This window comes from Boleophthalmus pectinirostris, unplaced genomic scaffold (genome assembly GCF_026225935.1).
Source record: "Boleophthalmus pectinirostris isolate CB_2022bp ecotype Guang Dong unplaced genomic scaffold, ASM2622593v1 HiC_scaffold_22, whole genome shotgun sequence".
NCBI classification, from domain to species: Eukaryota; Metazoa; Chordata; class Actinopteri; order Gobiiformes; family Gobiidae; genus Boleophthalmus; species Boleophthalmus pectinirostris.
The window spans coordinates 904,216-923,658 of record NW_026571190.1 but is presented as its reverse complement, the minus strand read 5'-3'; the positions used below and the strand labels follow the sequence as shown (position 1 = coordinate 923,658).

Genomic DNA, 19,443 nt, shown 5'->3' with positions numbered 1-19,443 from the left:
CACAACATCTGACATACAAGAAATGAATGAAAAGGAGCAGAAAGAAGAGAAATCGTATGTTATTTGCCCACTTTTTTTTTATACTTTGTTCCTGTTTTAGCCACACACACCCATAACCTTGCTTTGCCAATTCCATGTAAACCTGTAACTACAATATCTGCAATAAAGTTCACTGGTGCACCAGCCCTCTCTGTGCCCACTCTCTGACCAGGGTCCCTCTCGCAGATTTTTATCAAATCAGCAAACACCAGAGTGTCCCACTCTATCACAATTTCTAATGAGTGAATCACAGTGTTGTGTTGAAAGTATTAATTTTTAGACCATCCTAGAGCATGTTAAGGGGCCTGTGCATAGCACACACATAATCCATAAATATTATCACACTTTAGTCAATTAGAATATGGCTATTAAATGCACTAGAAAACAGGAAAAATGTCTGTTGTATTCAAAATGTTCTGATCTGAGTACTGCAGATATATTTAGTGTAGATGTTGACAGCGGGGTGTCATGTTGTGACATGTGAATAATCACTTGACCCCGAGTGGCAATGAAGTGGCAAAGGGCCATATCAGATTTTCCTTAGGGCCCCCTTAGATCCTGCTCAGTGCGGCCCTCTGTGAAGACATTTGGAAATACCTGCCTAAGGTCTACCACTGAGGTCTGATTTGTCATTGGATTGTTGAACAGGTGGACTGGATTCCACCTGATCAACCTGTTGCCTTCTGACAGGAGCTTCAGGTCAATTCCAGCAAGGACCAACAGACTCAGGGACTTCTTCCCCAAAGCTGTCACCATACTGAATGAGAACTGTTAATTTGTTTTATTTATTTAGTTTAATTCTTGTACTTTGAAAGAGCAGCTATGAATTTCATTATACTGTATCATGACAATAAAGGCTTTCTATTCTATTCTGTTAGTCAGCAGACATCAGGGGGCGCCAATAGCTCAAAAGTATTTCTTGGTAAGTAGACTTATGTAGTAGGCCTAGGTACACACAGGGCTGCTTACAATAACAATATATTGTACAGTCATCAGCTCGATAGAAACTTAAACTTCCACCAACCAAAACATCTCTAAATGTAGTGTGATTTTAATTATGGCGTGCACCACACTAAAGAGTATTATTAACCTAAGAGCATTAGCATAACTTTCGTGCAAAGTCTCACTAAACTCTGAACTTCTCCTGCTAACCAGCCCATGGGCGGAGTTACAGAGCTGACGCTGCTGTCGCTGCAATCCCAGACCGGGCACAAGCTCTTCTGTGCGGCCGAGACAGGGGCGCAGGGCTCGGTCAGATCACCTCCGACCCACCGCTGCTTGAGCTCGGTTTTTCCGCAGAGTACAGGCAGACTCCGGGCGGCAGGGCACTCTCCCTGAGGCGGATGTGAGAGCAAACTGCGTGAGTGGGCAGGCCATATTTATACAGTCTATGGGGCAGACTTTACGCACAGTTTATCTGGTAGATGCGCTCCGCGTTATCAGCCGTGGACACGCGCTGCCGCTCCTCCATCAGGCTGTGCGCGCATCAGTTTCTTCAGGAGGAACCTGTTTAGATAGTGTAGAGTTTGTCAGGTTGTCGCCTGTCGTCGCCTCTTGTAGGAGTTGAAGAGTTACGGCCACATTGCAGACTATTGAGTCATCCCAAAGCAGCGGGTAAGTGCCTCCTCTGTGTAACGCGCTGTTTCTGTCTGCCCTGCTGTGACCTGCACTAGGCCTGTGATGTGTGAGGGCCCAGCTGTTTGTGAGCTGAGAGCCGCTCTGTGTTTATTCCTAACAGGTTCTTACATCAGAGGAGCCTCATGTCCCACAGAGAGCTCTCAGCTGAGATGTAAGGACAATCTGGACCAGCCTGGACCCGCCAGGAACACGACAGCCCGCTGAGCTCAGCTTAGGGGGATTTGGGAGGGAGATTATGGTGCAAACTACTTGTGTGTGGCACACCTCACAAAGAGGGCCACTTAGGCCAAGGGCCTGTGCACAGTAGAGTGCTGATGTGAGGGGCACAGTAGAGTGCTGATGTGAGGGGCACAGTAGAGTGCTGATGTGAGGGGCACAGTAGAGTGCTGATGTGAGGGGCACAGTAGAGTGCTGATGTGAGGGGCACAGTAGGGTGCTGATGTGAGGGGCACAGTGGGGTGCTGATGTGAGGGGCACAGTGGGGTGCTGATGTGAGGGGCACAGTAGGGTGCTGATGTGAGGGGCACAGTAGGGTGCTGATGTGAGGGGCACAGTAGGGTGCTGATGTGAGGTTTAGGGTGAGGTTCTAGGGCAGGGGCTGAGCGGGAAACTTGCAGTGACGACACACTGCAGTCCTCTAACTTCCTGTGGCACTTCCTGTGTGGTTGTGCTGTGAACACTTATTTCCTGTGTGCTCTCACCAAAGCAAACTAATACACATGCACACTAATATTTGCAACTGAGCACTTCCTCAAAAGATGAGGTTAGAGCATAGTAGCAGGTGCAGGTCTGCCTCCACAGAGGAACCTGTTACTGTGGAGAATGAGCCTGTATGGAGCTGATATACACTTTAACCTGCTCCCTCATGAGCCCATATGCTACGATTACATTACATATGACTCGTACCAACTCCAGTACGACTTTATTTCAAGTTGAGTCATTTCAAGTTGGAATACACTAGACTGACACTGTACTGTAATGACTGTGCTCTCCCTCTTGTCCCTGTGTATGTGTGTGTGTGTATGTGTGTGTGTACGTGTGTGTGTGTCTGTGTGTACGTGTGTGTATGTGTGTGTGTACGTGTGTGTGTGTGTGTGCATGTACGTGTGTGTGATGTGTATTAGCGTCATGTCTCGCCGCAGCACACGTCTGCTCTCGGGAGGATACTATCACTCAGACGAAGAGTCGGACTCGAGCAGTGTCACCACCATCTCCTACAGAGAGAACCCCGTCAAGTAAGAGCCTGTCATACTCCTGTCTGTCACTCGTAACCTCTGTCTGCGCCCCTGTCTGTGCCCCTGTCTGCGCCCCAACCCCTGTCTGCATGTCCCCTAACCTTTGTGGGTGAACTGTTACCCCTGTCATTATCCCTCTACCTCTGTCTGCACCCACTTACCCCTGTCTTACTCCCGTCTGCCTGTTCTCACTCAGGGTGTTTAAGAAGAAAAGTGGAGGACGAAAGAAGCGCTCAGAGACAGATGTGAGTCCTGCCAGCTCCAGGAACAGTCCGGAGGGGGCACAGGACGGTAAGCCCCATGTCTGAGCTGCTCATCAGAGTGCAAACCAAAAGATTGAAAGAACTGAATTCTGTCAACTGCACAAAGGTTAAGAGTGATTATGTCTCACCACTCACCACAGGCATTAAGACTTTGCAACGTTAACATTCCCTATGGGGGTGATGCTTATTGTAGCTATGCTCTGTCTGAGGCTTTGTTAGACTTTAATCTGAGCTTTACTTTAACACAATCTGACCAAAAAAGACTGATCTAGTTGGAACTACAACAATTGAGCTGCATTTTACTATTAAATTAGTCCCTAGTCTTGATTTCAGACCATATTAAAACTCTTTTGGCAGTGTTTGCTAATATGTGTATCCATGGTAACTGTGCAATACAGATGTATATAGAATGGAACACCCCAGTGTGACACCACTGCAAACTATAAATAAGACACTGACTATCAATAAGGCATAGAGTTGGTGAAATTGTTGCAGTTATGCATAGCCCCGTGTTGAGACAGTAGAATGTGCTGAGGCTCCTCTCCTCTTGCAGCCCTCATCATTATAAAAATTGGAAAATCCACAGATATTAACAGATTTTGTGCATTATTTTTAAGGCTAAGTTTATTATTTACAAGGTTTTGTCCTTCAAAATACAATAGCTTCAAATTATAAATTAGATATATAAATATAAATTGTATATAAATTGTAGTTCCACTTACTCTTGCAGTTACTCTTCTGGAACCACAACTTTGTACTACTTGAGTAATAATATATTGAACTAATACAATGGATGCCTATAGTCTCTATTCACACTTATGTCACAAACCAGAAAGACGTTTGGAAACATGCGATGACAACTTCCAGTGTGCTCTGTCCGCAGTAGTAAGTCTGCAAAAATGTTCCAGTTTTCTTCATCTCCATGTCATTGTAGTGTTCCTTTATGTTCAGCAAATCAACAATTCCAACCATCCCTCAGTTTTCATCATTTCTCCACTGACACACAACTCTGAGTGCACTGGTACGTGTGATTAGAAGAGATGAGGCCGAATTCCAGATGATTCAAACAGCACATACATCTGCAGTCTTCATTTTACCACTGATCACATTTACTTCAGTGGGTTTGATCACAGTCAGTCGGTGAGTCCAGTGTCGGGAACTACACCAGAAGTAGTCGTTACATGTTTCCAAACGTCTTCCTGGTTTGTGACGTAAAAGTGAATAACAACTATTACTGATCTGTTCTGATGTCACCTGATCATTGTCATTATTCCTCATGTATTCTGTAGCTCCCTCTCCTACCTGGAGTGCTGTCTCCAGACCGGCCTTGCGGAGCCCCGCCCCTGTCCCCCTCTCTGCTCCACGTGCACCTCCCCCCTCTGGCCCCTCTGGCCCCTCTGGCCCCTCTGGCCCCTCTGGCCCCTCTGGCCCCTCTGGCCCCTCTGGCCCCTCTGCCTCCGGGACCCACAGGAACAGGCCTGTGTTACACTTCCAGCTCCAGTCAGAACGTGCCCACAGTGGAGTGGACAGTTCAGGGTACTCTTCATCTGAGGACCCCCACAGGAGCCACAGAAGCTGCAGCAGTGGACCAGGGAGCGGTTCAGGAGCCCGGACAGTCTCCAAGGCGTGGCTCACCAAGGCTGCGTCCAGCCTCAAAGGTGAGTGCGGCGGGTCCATTAAAGGGGCGCTACTAAAATGTATCTACCACCAAGCGGAAAGAAGCAAGTGGCACCACAAGGCCGAGTTGCAGGTCTGATCTGTGGAGAGGCACCTCTGCTCACAGTAAGAATTTCTGTTTTTTCAGGTACTTCTGAGCTTTTGAATCATGTGTCTCTCAAATGAGGAAGATGCCTCCTCTCCAAATCGTTCTCGCCCAGGACAAAATGCATAACTTATTTTACCTGAAATCAATTAAGAATTAAGAATCTCACTATACACGTTCTTAGTGTTTTTAGGGAGAATTTGTGTCTCCACACAGAAAGGCCCCACACACCCCAGAATTGAACCCACAACCTTCTTGCTGTGAGGCAGCAGCTGCTTTGCCACTGTGCTGCTGATGGTTGAATCTGTAAAAATCCACGCTGTTTCTCAGACCTTTATGTAGATTTTTCTTCTTTTTTTGTCCAAGCAGCCATGTTTGTTTTTGACTTGAACAGAGCCTGTGTCTCTGATTGGTTAAGCCGCCTGTCAATCATGCCCTCTGAAATTGGAGAGACAGGACACAGCTCCAGATCCACTTGTCTTTGTAAAGTTTTATCAAAGCATGTGCTTCTGATTGGACACAGAATAGAGCCAAGCAGGTTGTGTGCCCCGCTCCTGAAAAGTGATGTATTGTACCTTTAAAACAGAGAAAAGTTGATTCGATTCTCTTGACTCTACTCAATACTAATCCTTAAAAAAATGCTTTCTAATTTAAAGGTTGTTTTCTAATTTAAAGGTACATTATGTAACTTTCTGGAGGTGGTATGATTCCATGGAAATCAAAGGTTAAATGTACCATATTTGGGAAATTGTACATGGAGATAAATCAGTATTATGCCATACTGTGGAATATTATAGCTAAAAGAAAGAACATTTCCATGGAAACAAGCAGAAGGCAGTGTTGGGAAGGTTACTTCTAAAATGTATTCCCCTACAGATTACAGATTACATACCCCAAAATGTAGTCTGTAACATAATCCATTAAATTATTTAAAGTGAATAATGTAATATGAATATTTTGGATTACTTGATATTGTTATGCTTTTTAAAACTACATAAATGTAACAACCACATCCTGAGAATTCATGTTTGTTCTCTTCAAATTCTCTGTTGAGCCCAAACCTCCATGAATAAGCAACTGTTTGTTGTAGAGAAGCAAAGACCAGGAAATCTTAACATAAGATGTTTTGTTTTCTCTGCTAAAAGAAAATAAAAAGCCCAGTCTTTACTTAAGCATATAAAAAATATTATAGATAGAGAAATTATTTCTATATGAAATCACTGCTGCCTTAAATTATGTCCACCTACTGTTAGGTGTCATGTTGTTCAGACCTGGTTTAGTCCTGATTTAGTCCTGATTTAGTCCTGGTTTTAGTCCTGGTTTTAGTCCTGGTTTAGCCCAAGATGTGAAAACAGGAAAATACTGCCCTGTAATCCATTTATTTCAGCAAAGTAACTGTAATCCAATTACCACTCATTGAAACAGTAACTGTAACTGAATACAGTTACTCATCATTTGTACTCTGATTACGTAATCCCGGTACATGTAATCTGTTACTCCCCAACACTGGCAGAAGGAGACCTTCTGGCCACATAAGAGTCAGGTTTGTGGAGATGCAAGCCCACACAGTGTAAAGACACAAGTTTCTGTGTTTTTCAGTGCAAAAAACACAACTGAAATAAAAACAAAAAAACTTGCTTTTATCTTTGGCTAAAAAGTTACATACTGTGGCTTTTTTAGTATCATTGGAAAATAAAATTTACTGACAAACAATTTTAAAATTCCACTTTAGTTTTGTTTTACAAGAGTGAAAAAACAGGTGGTTGCGTAGGTGCTGTTTTACATTTTGTTTTCCCATATATTTTTACATGTATTTATTTCCCAGTTCTATGGATGTAAAACATGTTTTATTTATTTGGACATTTTTGACAGACTTGGGAGCAGTGGTCCAATCCAGTGGCAATAGACTCATCCAGCTGGCCAGCTCTGGTTGGCCCTTCACACCGGCTGTGGGTGTCACGAGTGTCACAGGTGTCACGGGTGTCACGGGTGAGTCTAAGCAGATTTGAGCAGCAGCACATTCCTCTGCAGGCCTGTGTGTTACTTGTATGTTACATGGATGTTGTATGTTATATGTATAATAGTTGTTTTCACAGCAAAGCCCTCGCCCAGCGCTTGGATGAAGAAACTGTGTGCTCTGCTCCTCCTCCTCCTCCTCCTCTTCGGTGAGAGACACTTGTCACAGCTTTCACTGTGTTACTTGAGCTACTCAGGAAATGCGCTAAAGGAGACATATTATGCAAACTGGACAATGCACTTTTCAACAGTGTTGTAATGATTTGGAATTATATTTGAGTAATCCTTCTTTGTCCTGTTTTTAAGAGATTAGTGATCAGAAAATTACTGCTTGTACCCCCAACAACTCCTTAGAGAAATATAGACTCTGATGTAAGTTTGTTCAGTTAAAAATGTTGAGTAGCCATTTATAATAAAAACAGGTGAATGAAAATCTGCAGCTTGTTCCCGTGAAATGTCACAATGAAGGCACGGGGCCTTTCAGTGCAGCGCTTTACAACAGGAAGTCACTGTTTTTGTTAATGAGCCATTTTTTCGATACTTTTTCAAAACTGAAATGTAAAATTGTGATGTACGTATGTATGTAAGTATTTATTACTAAACACCATAACAGTTTGTATTCTTTAAAAATGGAGTACTATGCAAAATTTACTTTTTGGGACTTTGAACGTGTCATGGTGTTGATGGGTGTCATGATGGTTCCATGATGGGTGCAATGATGGGTTCACGATGGGTGTCACGACGGCTGTCATGGTGTTAATGGGTGTGGTCTGGTTGCAGGTGCCTGGTGGACCTCCATCCTCTTTGGACTGAGCTTCAGGAGTGGACCCTCTGTGATAGTCCCTGATGCGACCCTTTCTGGTCCTCAGCCTGCTTCACTGGTAACCATCTCAGCCGAGTGTCTATCAGATAATGACCGTTCTACAGAAATATACAAAAGAGCGTGCTGTGAAAAGGGAAAGTTATTTAACACGGGGAGCACAGGGCGGGGGAGCTCAGAGCCTTAAAAGCAAAACTGAAACTAAATATGTTAATACCTTGTTTTGAGAGAATAGAGCATTCTCAAAACAAGAAAAAGTAACATGGGGAGTAAATATGTATTAACCATGAATACCCCACAGAAGTGTAATGTCTTTCTGAACTGATCCTGCTCTGTTGTGGGTCCAGGACGCTGCTGCTGTGTCTGCTGCTGTAGAGGCAAACCTGCAGCATATTCAGGTACGTCTCACAAAAAATGGACAAAAGGATAGAAAGTGTTTGTGTTTATTTTCATTCAAAAGCTACAGTTCAGTATTCACTTTCAGTATTCACTTGCAGGGGTAGAAAGTAACTCATTACAATACTCTACTGTAATTGAGTTGATTTTTGGGCTAATTGTACTTTTTGAGGAAAGTTTTAAATATGCACTTGTACTTGAGTATAGTTCTAGCCATGTAATTAGCAGTGTGGGGAAGGTTACTGTTAAAATGTAATCCCCTACAGATTACATATTACATACCCCAAAATGTAGTTTGTAACGTAATACATTAAATTACTTAAAGTGAGTAATGTAATCTGAATACTTTGGATTACTTGATTTGCTGTAGAGAAGCAAAGACACATAAGATGTTTTGTCTGATAAAAGAAAATAAAAAGCCCAGACTTTACTGAACCAAATTAAAAATATTATTGATAGACGGAGGAGGAGACACGTTCGCGCAACATGGTTTAGTCCTGTTAAATCCTGTTTTAGACCTGGTTTAGTCCTGGTTTAGTCTTGGTTTAGTCCTGGTTTTAGACCTGGTTTAGTCCTGGTTTTAGACCTGTTTTAGATCTAGTTAAGATCTAGTTTAGACCTGGTTTAGTCCTGGTTTAGACTAATCAATATTAAAACTATTATTGAAATTTGATACTCATTTGAGCAGGTATTGATACTAAAAAAGTCACACTGACAGGACAAAAATGAATAGTTTAGTTGATGTTGAGCTGTATCAGAACAAATAAATGAGCACATGTGTGAGTGTACACACATCATGGACCACTGAGAGCCTCAGTATCTAGTCTAGTCATTAGTGTAGTAATTGTATCTAGTGGTGTAGAGGGGATTTTTTAAGTGGGAGCATGCGATTCGTGACGTTTTTAACATGATGAATCTGGCCCACCTACCTACCTTTAAAAAAACAAAAACAAAATCACTTTCAGTACAAACATAAAGGCGCCAGCCCAGTAAAAATCACTAATAAATTTAATGTTTTTTTATTCAAAATGAGGCAGAATCATGTTATTAATATTAACTCCATAATCACCCACAGAACATAAATCATAGGCTACAACACATGCCCAGGTCTAAACCAGATCTAAACCTGGTCTAAACCAGGTCTAAACCAGATCTAAACCTGGTCTAAACCAGGTCTAAACCAGATCTAAACCTGGTCTAAACCAGATCTAAACCTGGTCTAAACCAGGTCTAAACCAGATCTAAACCTGGTCTAAACCAGGACTAAACCAGATCTAAACCTGGTCTAAACCAGGTCTAAACCAGATCTAAACCTGGTCTAAACCAGGTCTAAACCAGATCTAAACCTGGTCTAAACCAGGTCTAAACCAGATCTAAACCTGGTCTAAACCAGGACTAAACCAGATCTAAACCTGGTCTAAACCAGGTCTAAACCAGATCTAAACCTGGTCTAAACCAGGTCTAAACCAGATCTAAACCTGGTCTAAACCAGGTCTAAACCAGATCTAAACCTGGCCTAAACCAGGACTAAACCAGATCTAAACCAGGTCTAAACCAGGACTAAACCAGGTCTAAACCAGATCTAAACCTGGTCTAAACCAGGACTAAACCAGATCTAAACCTGGTCTAAACCAGGACTAAACCAGGTCTAAACCAGAACTAAACCAGGTCTAAACCTGGTCTAAACCAAGTCTAAACCAGGACTAAACCTGGTCTAAACCAGGTCTAAACCAGGACTAAACCAGGACTAAACCAGGACTAAACCAGGTCTAAACCAGGACTAAACCAGGTCTAAACCAGGACTAAACCAGGTCTAAACCAGGACTAAACCAGGACTAAACCAGGTCTAAACCAGGTCTAAACCAGGTCTAAACCAAGTCTAAACCAGGACTAAACCTGGTCTAAACCAGGACTAAACCAGGACTAAACCAGGTCTAAGCCAGGTCTAAACCAGAACTAAACCAGGTCTAAACCTGGTCTAAACCAAGTCTAAACCAGGACTAAACCAGGACTAAACCAGAACTAAACCAGGACTAAACCAGGTCTAAACCAGGTCTAAACCAGGACTAAACCAGGTCTAAACCAGGACTAAACCAGGTCTAAACCAGGTCTAAACCAGGACTAAACCAGGTCTAAACCAGGTCTAAACCAGGACTAAACCAGGTCTAAACCAGAACTAAACCAGGTCTAAACCAGGTCTAAACCAGGTAAACCAGGACTAAACCAGGACTAAACCAGGACTAAACCAGGTCTAAACCAGGACTAAACCAGGTCTAAACCAGGTCTAAACCAGGACTAAACCAGGTCTAAACCAGGACTAAACCAGGTCTAAACCAGGTCTAAACCAGGTCTAAACCAGGAAACCAGGTCTAAACCAGGTCTGAACCAGGTCTAAACCAGGACTAAACCAGGTCTAAACCAGAACTAAACCAGGTCTAAACCAGGACTAAACCAGGTCTAAACCAGGACTAAACCAGGACTAAACCAGGACTAAACCAGGTCACCCAACGGTCTACGTGGGCGCACGTTCGGGCCCGTCCAGATACTCAGTCTTGGTTCTGTTTACGTTTAATCCTGGTTTAATCCTGGTTTAGTCCTGGTTTAGTCTTGGTTTAATCCTGGTTTAGTCCTGGTTAAGTCCTGGTGTAATCCTGGTTTAGACCTGTTTTACTCCTGTTTTAGTCCTGTTTTAGTCCTGTTTTAGACCTGGTTCAGTCCTGGTTCCTCACGTCACAGGTCACTATAGAACAGTGCTGCAGATATCATGAGTCTGTGCAGATTGTTTTCACCTTTGCCTATAGCTCCGGTTTGACATTTAAGTTGTAGCTATTTTACATTTGTTATTATTTTATATTTCATGTCGGGAGAAGTAGGTGGGCGGCGTACCCCCGCGTACCATGCCCACTACACCCCTGATCATGGACTATCGTATTGTAGTAAAGTGAGTTTGACATGTTAGTATTCTGACAACAGTATACGACTTGGGAGTGAGGGGTGATGCTTTTAAAATTGAATTAAAAATGTATTGTTCACGTAATTGTAGACATTTTCAGTACTCTTTCTACCTTACTAACTTGTAACTATAAAATATATTTTTACAGAGAGAAATGCAGCTTAAACATGACCTCCTTCTGGCCGAGGTAAGAGTTCTACAGCTACTGTGTGACACAGTTTAAACAGAGCTGGAAACTGGGCAGAGTTCTCAGGTGGAGTTTGCTGTGGAACTGTCAGATGCAGATTTGTTCACCTGGTTTATGGTTCCTCTCACTGGGCCTATCCACATGAAACAAAAACTGGCAAGTTCAACGCCTTCTCTGTCAGTGTAACTAAACAGCTTCATTGAGTGGCGCCATTATTCAGTCCCAAAAAGGGAATTGTTGTCAGTTGAAAGGACTTTAAACCATAAGATTAAAGGTCCTATATTACCTCAAATTGACTCTTGTGAGCTTTATAACATGTTATAATATTGTTACGTCCTCAAAAACATACCTGGAGTTTTGTTTCATTCACACATGTTTGAGTAATCCTGGTTTTTTAGTCTGTCTACATCTCCAAAGATCGAAATGCTGTGTTCCACCTTGTGATGTCATGTGGTAGTTTTCAAGTTAACAACTACTATTTACCTTTTGTTTAGTAGAGACTGGCTGAAATGATCCAAATGGTTCAAGTGAAGGTGTGTGGTGTTAAACTCAGCCTACATATGCTACATATGTTTGTGTTACACATGCGGTGTTGGGAAGGTGACTTTTAAAATGTAATCCCCTACAGATTACAGATTACATACCCCAAAATGTAGTTTGTAATGTAATCCATTCAATTACTTAAAGTGAGTAACGTAATCTGAATACTTTGGATTACTTGATTTGCTGTAGAGAAGCAAAGATGAGGAAATCTTCACATAAGATGTTTTGTCTGATAAAAGAAAATGAAAAGCCCAGATTTTACTGAACCAAATTAAAAATATTATTGATAGAAGAGGAGGAGACACGTCCTGTTAAATCCTGTTTTAGACCTGGTTTAGTCTTGGTTTAGACCTGGTTTAGACCTGGTTTAGACCTGGTTTTAATCCTGGTTTAGACCAGGTTTAGAACTGGTTTGGACCTGGTTTTAGACCTCATTTTAGTCCTGGTTTAGACCTGGTTTTAGTCCTGGTTTAGACCTGGTTTAGACCAGGTTTAGTCCTGGTTTAGACCTGGTTTTAGTCCTGGTTTAGACCTGGTTTTTGTCCTGGTTTAGACCTGGTTTTAGACCTGGTTTAGACCTGGTTTAGACCTGGTTTTAGTCCTGGTTTAGACCTGGTTTTAGACCTGGTTTTAGACCTGGTTTTAGACCTGGTTTTAGACCTGGTTTAGTCCTGGTTTAGACCTGGTTTTAGACCTGGTTTTAGACCTGGTTTTAGACCTGGTTTAGACCTGGTTTAGACCTGGTTTAGACCTGGTTTTAGTCCTTGGGTTTTAGACCTGGTTTTAGACCTGGTTTTAGACCTGGTTTAGACCTGGTTTAGACCTGGTTTAGACCTGGTTTAGACCTGGTTTTAGTCCTGGTTTTAGACCTGGTTTTAGACCTGGTTTTAGACCTGGTTTAGACCTGGTTTAGACCTGTTTTAATCCTGGTTTAGACCTGGTTTAGACCTGGTTTAGACCTGGTTTTAGACCTGGTTTTAGACCTGGTTTGTCCTGGTTTAGTGTCCGGCAATGAGTGGAATTACCAAAAAAAAAAAAGAAAAAAAAAAGGGAATAGCCCAAAATGTGAAAACAGGAAAATGCCGCCGTGTAATCCATTTATTTCAACCAAGTAACTGTAATCCAATTACCACTCACTGAAACAGTAACTGTAACTGAATACAGTTACTCATAATTTGTACTCTGATTACATAACTCATGTACATGTAATCTGTATCTGTTACTCCCCAGCACTGTACACACACATGTATGAATGAAACAAAACAAAACTCCATGTATGTTTGTGATGAGGAAGCAACATTATAACAGAGATCAGATCAAATCCTGAGCTGGTGGAGTAAAAATGTTCTTGGTGGGCCCATACTACATGTTATCTAATGCAAAATGCATATTAGAAGATTGGGAGGGGCCCCTCCTTACACTGGTCCCTGGGTAAACAATACTCTTTACCCCTCCCTGTCCGACGCCCTGTCAGAGTTTGAAAGAAATCTAATCTAAACCAAATCTACACGTGAGGGAGTAGCTCCACAGATTTGCCATATTAATCTTATGGGGTTCAAATCCAATTTGATTTGATAAGCAGATAAATGGCGTCTTAAAGTCGAGTTTTTGTCACTTGAGGCTTTTACCCAAAGTCAAATATTTTTTATCTTTTCATCTTTTTGAACAGATCATGCATGATTTCATTTTGTCACGTCTGGACTTCTGCAGTGCGCTCTACACGGGCATCTCCTAAAACACATTTCCCGTCTGCCATTTTTAAAAGAAACCAAAAAACAAAAACATATCACACCAATCCTCGTGTTTTTGCACTGGCTCTCGATTTAGAATTGATTTTACGATTTTATTGTTTATTTTTAAAGCTTTGAATGGACTGGCCCGTACGTCTCAGACCTCAGCCTGATTTACACCCCCGTGCTCTCTGAGGTCCGAGGGCCAGCTCCAGCTCGTGGGGCCTAAGATGAGACTTAAAACCAGGAGGACAGGGCCTTCTGTGTGGTTGACCCTAAGCTCTAGAATGCTCTGCCCCCCCCATGTCCTCAGCCCCCAGAGTGGAGTTAAGTCTCATCTTAAAACCTACTTATACTCTCTGGCTTTTAACATGGTGTGAGTTGTGTGCTCCTCTGTGTCTTTTATTATTATTATTATTATTATTATTATTATTATTATTATTATTATTTAGCTTTATGCATTTTACACTTTAAATTTATTGTTTTTATTTATGCTTTATTGTATTTTATTTATTTAATTTGTTTGTGCAGCACTTTGTTTGTAAAATGTTTGTAAAATCTAGAAAGGAAGTGGATTAGATTATGAGGTTGAATAATGGGACCACTGAAGCTGTTGTGACAAAAAGAAGACGTTTTGTCCAGACAGAGAAGATGTTTAAACTTTGTTCCAGTTTTTGTTTCATGCAGATAAGTAATTATTTGAAATTATGAACAATTTCAAATGTTGTGTTGTTACAAGACCCAAACCGTACGAACTGGAGCTGATCTGAGCCGTGTGTTTTCAGTTGAAGCGGCAGGTGCAGACGGATCTCCGGGTCCTCAGACAAATCAGTGAGCAGAAGGAGCAGAGGCAGGAGGAGGAGCAGCAGCAGGAGCAGCAGCAAGAGCAGCAGCAGGAGCAGCGCCTGTTGGATCTTCAGTCCACCCTGCAGCAGCTCAAGGCCCACAGTGAGAGGGCTGCAGAGGATCTGCTCCTGAGGCTGAGCGCGCTGGAGGAGCAGGTACATGTAAAGACTCATATCTCTGCACATGTGGACTGGTTTTAGTCCTGATTTTAGTCCTGTTTTAGTCCTGGTTTAGTTCTGGTTTAGTCCTGGTTTAGTCCTGGTTTCGAGGGTTAAGTTTAGTGAGTGAGTGTGCTTCTGAACAGCGCTGATGATGTGTGTTAGGTGTACCAGATGGAACAGACACCGGCCCCCCTCCCAACCCCCGTCTCGGCCCCCGTCCCGGTCTCCTCCCTGTCCCCAGAGCTGGAGCAGGCACTGGATGCGTGGCTGACCCGCCGCCTGCAGGTGAGTGAGCTCGGAGTGGACGTTATTGTAATGGTGGCACAAGATTGGCATTAGAGATGTGTGACTGCCTGTGATGTGTCAGGACCAGGCTGCTGCCCACGCGGGGATCTCGGGGACCTCGGGGACCTCGGGGACATGTGGGACCTGTGGACGTCCTCTAGCAGACAAGATGGCCGACTTTGCCCTAGAGTCTCAGGGTAAGTCAGGGTAATATTGTCCTGGCCCAGTTTTCCGTGTGAGTGATCCTACTGTGTCCTGCCTTTGACACTTGAGTGACTTGAGACAATCTCTGTTTTCACCCACCCCCTATCCCCACCCACTTCCTCTGTACTCAGTTGTGATTATTTGAACATTTAAGTCTCAGTTACACCTTGAGACAGCAATGTGTGTGGACCGGTATTTACTGCTTTGTGGGGACTGAAATCTGTCTAGACACTAGGGGTGTGCAAAAATACTGAAATATCAATATATCGTATTGTTTATTATGAGGATACAGTATGGATATAGTGGGCTGCTGTATCAATATGTCACCAAGAGTATTTTTTGGTATATTTTACAAAATTATTTTGTTACAGTGCTACAGTTTTGTTGTTTGTTTAGTGGAAGGAAACCCATTTATATGACACATTTGACATTTTCACTGTTGTAATGATTAAAATGTTTGTGTTTCATATGAACTTTTGCACAAGAAGTGGTTTAACAAAGACTTTCAGTATCACAGCCATGATTAAACCTTTTTTTTTTTGTTAAATCATATCAAATCGATTTGAAATATCGTATCGAATCGAAGGTGCACTGTATCGAGATATGTATCCTACAGTGGCCTATGTATCGAGGTATATATCATATCAGCAACGTCTTAATGATACCAGCCCTACTAGACACACACTGTAAGTTAACATCACTTTCTGACGGGGACATTGGGCAGGTCCGCACATCAATATCACACCACTGAAAATAGATATTTTATTGATCTCAAAGGAAATCCAAATGTATTTTTTGTTTAAGTTAAACAAGTGGTAATTGTGGTTGATGTCAGGAAAAAACATTTAAAACCTGATGTGTGTGTGCACAGATATTTATCACACTGTGTGGACTCAAATTGTACAGGGTGTACCGGTACCAACAATGTGCAGAGTTCGGCTGCTTCTGCAGGGCTAAAGAATCTGGTACCAACATCAACATCAGAAGAGCACACCGAGCAAGTTTGTGAAAAACTCTTGTGAAGCCCCAAGAAGTCTATAAGGAGAACAAGTTTGGAAACTCAGATTCCTCGAATGACGGTTTGGCGTACCAGATCCTTTAGGCCTGCAGAAGCAGACAAACTCTGCACATTTTTGGTACAAGTTCAAATTTGCCAGTTGGTGAAGTTTTTCTAAATGTTGCATTGCAGCTGCACAGTCTTGGGTGAGTGTGTGCAGCAGATTCAAGATGCAAAATTACTCTTTGGGAGTGAACAGCAAAAAACAAAAATATAACATATAAAATCTTGATTGGTTTACATTCTGTGAAAATGTTAGGTTATTTCAACAAGAATTGCCAAAAGTATTAGCCTGCAAAATGATGACAGATTTTTGGGACACCCTGTATACACATGATGGGGACCTGCCTCTTTTATTGGGACAAAATTTGGGTCACCATGTCACAGGTCCTTTCTTATTAGAGCAACAACATGGGTTAAAGTTAAGATATGGGTTAAGGTTAGAGTTTAGTTCAGTCTCCAGGAACTGAACGCAATGAATTAAATGGTGTATGTGTGTGTGCAGGGGCCAGCGTGGTCAGCACTCGTTGCTCGGAGACATACCGGACGCGCTCGGCCTGTGTGTCCCTGTTTGGCCTGCCGCTGTGGTACCCTTCAGAGAGCCCCCGCACAGTCATTCAGGTGCACAGTCAGTCCAGTCTTAAAGGATTAACACTGAAGCTGATAAACTGGGTTTTAATGACATTGTCTACTGTTCTTCACCAGTGCAGTTACTAGTAGAATTTCACTTTTCACTCTCACTCTCCCCTTTAGTCCTTCAGACCCACCCCTCCTCCCCCGTCACTCTCCCCTTTAGTCCTCCAGACCCACCCCTCCTCCCCCGTCACTCTCCCCTTTAGTCCTCCAGACCCCCCCTCCTCCCCCGTCACTCTCCCCTTTAGTCCTCCAGACCCACCCCCTCCTCCCCCGTCACTCTCCCCTTTAGTCCTCCAGACCCACCCCTCCTCCCCCGTCACTCTCCCCTTTAGTCCTCCAGACCCACCCCTCCTCCCCCGTCACTCTCCCCTTTAGTCCTCCAGACCCACCCCTCCTCCCCGTCACTCTCCCCTTTAGTCCTCCAGACCCACCCCTCCTCCCCCGTCACTCTCCCCTTTAGTCCTCCAGACCTACCCCTCCTCCCTCGTCACTCTCCCCTTTAGTCCTCCAGACCCACCCCTCCTCCCCCGTCACTCTCCCTTTAGTCCTCCAGACCCCCCCTCCTCTCCCCACTCCTCCTCCCCTTTAGTCCTCCAGACCTACCCCTCCTCCTCATCACTCTCCCCTTTAGTCCTCCAGACCCCCCCCTCCTCCCTCGTCACTCTCCCCTTTAGTCCTCCAGACCTACCCCTCCTCCCTCGTCACTCTCCCCTTTAGTCCTCCAGACCCCGCCCTCCTCCCTCGTCACTCTCCCTTTAGTCCTCCAGACCCGCCCTCTCTCCCTTAGTCCCCCCCTCACTCTCCCCTTTAGTCCTCCAGACCCCGCCCTCCTCGCCCTCACTCTCCCTTTAGTCCTCCAGACCCCCCTCCTCCCCGTCACTGTCTCCTTTAGTCCTCCAGACCCCGCCCCTCCTGGCCCCTCACTCTCCCCTTTAGTCCTCCAGACCTACCCCTCCTCCCTCGTCACTGTCCCCTTTAGTCCTCCAGACCTACCCCTCCTCCCACGTCACTCTCCCCTTTAGTCCTCCAGACCTACCCCTCCTCCCTCGTCACTGTCCCCTTTAGTCCTCCAGACCTACCCCTCCTCCCTCGTCACTCTCCCCTTTAGTCTTCCAGACCCCGCCCCTCCTGGCCCCTCACTCTCCCCTTTAGTCCTCCAGACCCCGCCCCTCCTCCCCCCTCACTCTCCCCTTTAGTCCTCCAGACCCACCCCTCCTCCCCCGTCACTGTCCCCTTTAGTCCTCCAGACCCACCCCTCCTCCCCTGTCACTGTCCCCTTTAGTCCTCCAGACCCCGCCCCTCCTCCCCCTCACTCTCCCCTTTAGTCCTCCAGAGCCCGCTCCTCCTCCCCCCTCACTCTCCCCTTTAGTCCTCCAGACCCACCCCTCCTTCCCCATCACTGTCCTCTTTAGTCCTCCAGACCTACCCCTCCTCCCTCGTTACTCTCCCCTTTAGTCCTCCAGACCTACCCCTCCTCCCTCGTCACTGTCCTCTTTAGTCCTCCAGACCCACCCCTCCTCCCCCGTCACTCTCCCCTTTAGTCCTCCAGACCCACCCCTCCTCCCTCGTCACTCTCCCCTTTAGTCCTCCAGACCCACCCCTCCTCCCTCGTCACTCTCCCCTTTAGTCCTCCAGGCACTGCCCAGTTTAGCGGCTCTGGAATGTGGCTGTGGGTTGGATTTAGGTGTTCAGTCCCCCTTGAATGACTTGAACATGCTGCAGTTCTCCATCACCTTGTGTATCTAAAGTCGTGCGTGTCCCTTCAGGGTCCGGCTGTGCTGCTCCCGGGGAAGTGCTGGGCGTTCCATGGTGTTCAGGGCACTCTGGTCATCGCTCTGTCTCATCCAATCAGAATCAGCCATGTGAGCCTGGACCACCTGCCCCGCCACAGCTCCCCTACTGGCCGCATCGACTCAGCCCCCAAGGACTTCCAAGTCTACGTGAGGACCACACATTGTCTCATGTGCACTTACTCAGATGAACTCAGGGTTTTACTGCTTTTCTCTATGATGCACCCATAGAATTACAAAAGAATACATTTTTAAGTTGGAAAACATGGTGTTTTAAAGAGGTAATGCAAAAGTATTTTAAAACTGGCACAGAAAACCTTTTACACCAGACCAGTGCTTGTAGGACATGTCCACTGACTGTACACATATGCCACATGTCCTTATGTCCTCATGTGTCCTGTCCTTTTAGGGCATGACTAATGAAACAGAGCAGGGGACATTACTGGGGACCTTCAGGTACGACGAGGATGGGGAGCCCACACAGACCTTCAGCCTCTCTGTGAGTACAGTATGTGAGTGTGAGTAGTGAGTACTGTGTGTGAGTACTCTGTGAGAAGTTGCGTACTGACTGAGTCCTCCTTTGGCCTTGTGTCTCTCCTCAGGGCCTCACTGAGTCAGTGTACCACATGGTGGAGCTGAGGGTCCTGTCAAACTGGGGCCGTGTGGAGTACACGTGTGTGTACCGCTTCCGTGTTCATGGACAACTGGCCTCCACATGACATGTAGCTGTTCATTAGGAATCAGCTGTGCAGTCTCTGTTTCTTATTTATTACAAAGATGAATAAAATATATTGGTATTTTCTCACACCTGTGTCCTTTCTGTGTCACTGCAGTGTGCAGTGAGTCTCCAATGTTCTCTGGATGTTTGTTTGGTTGATTGTT

At 44.4% G+C, this 19,443-nt stretch overlaps 1 protein-coding gene across 4 annotated transcripts; it reads left to right on the top strand.

Annotated features, from left to right (window-relative positions):
- The first annotated feature begins 1,230 nt into the window (after positions 1-1,230).
- LOC110157760 (SUN domain-containing protein 2-like) lies at positions 1,231-19,366 on the top strand. Of its 4 annotated transcripts, none has more exons than XM_055158073.1 (17): positions 1,231-1,653; positions 1,778-1,828; positions 2,802-2,912; positions 3,109-3,203; positions 4,465-4,833; positions 6,810-6,926; positions 7,022-7,102; positions 7,734-7,834; positions 8,121-8,171; positions 11,271-11,309; positions 14,368-14,583; positions 14,752-14,874; positions 14,957-15,071; positions 16,641-16,756; positions 18,538-18,711; positions 18,971-19,060; positions 19,164-19,366. In XM_055158073.1, the coding sequence occupies exons 2-17, from the start codon at positions 1,800-1,802 to the stop codon at positions 19,278-19,280; spliced, it is 1,944 nt and encodes a 647-aa protein (XP_055014048.1). In that variant the 5' UTR covers positions 1,231-1,653; positions 1,778-1,799; the 3' UTR covers positions 19,281-19,366. The 4 variants fall into 4 exon arrangements, with proteins under 4 accessions (XP_055014048.1, XP_055014051.1, XP_055014049.1 ...); XM_055158074.1 differs by having other exon boundaries at positions 1,232-1,653; positions 7,034-7,102; XM_055158076.1 differs by lacking the exon at positions 1,778-1,828 and having other exon boundaries at positions 1,231-1,399.
- The last annotated feature ends 77 nt before the right edge of the window (positions 19,367-19,443 follow it).

Bases quoted from the DNA above. Each gene is read 5' to 3' on its own strand.
- LOC110157760 (XM_055158073.1), top strand. From the start codon at position 1,800: ATGTCCCACAGAGAGCTCTCAGCTGAGAT. The intron at 7,103-7,733 runs GTGAGAGACACT...GTCTGGTTGCAG, and splicing joins CCTCCTCCTCCTCCTCTTCG to GTGCCTGGTGGACCTCCATC. The intron at 15,072-16,640 runs GTAAGTCAGGGT...GTGTGTGTGCAG, and splicing joins CTTTGCCCTAGAGTCTCAGG to GGGCCAGCGTGGTCAGCACT.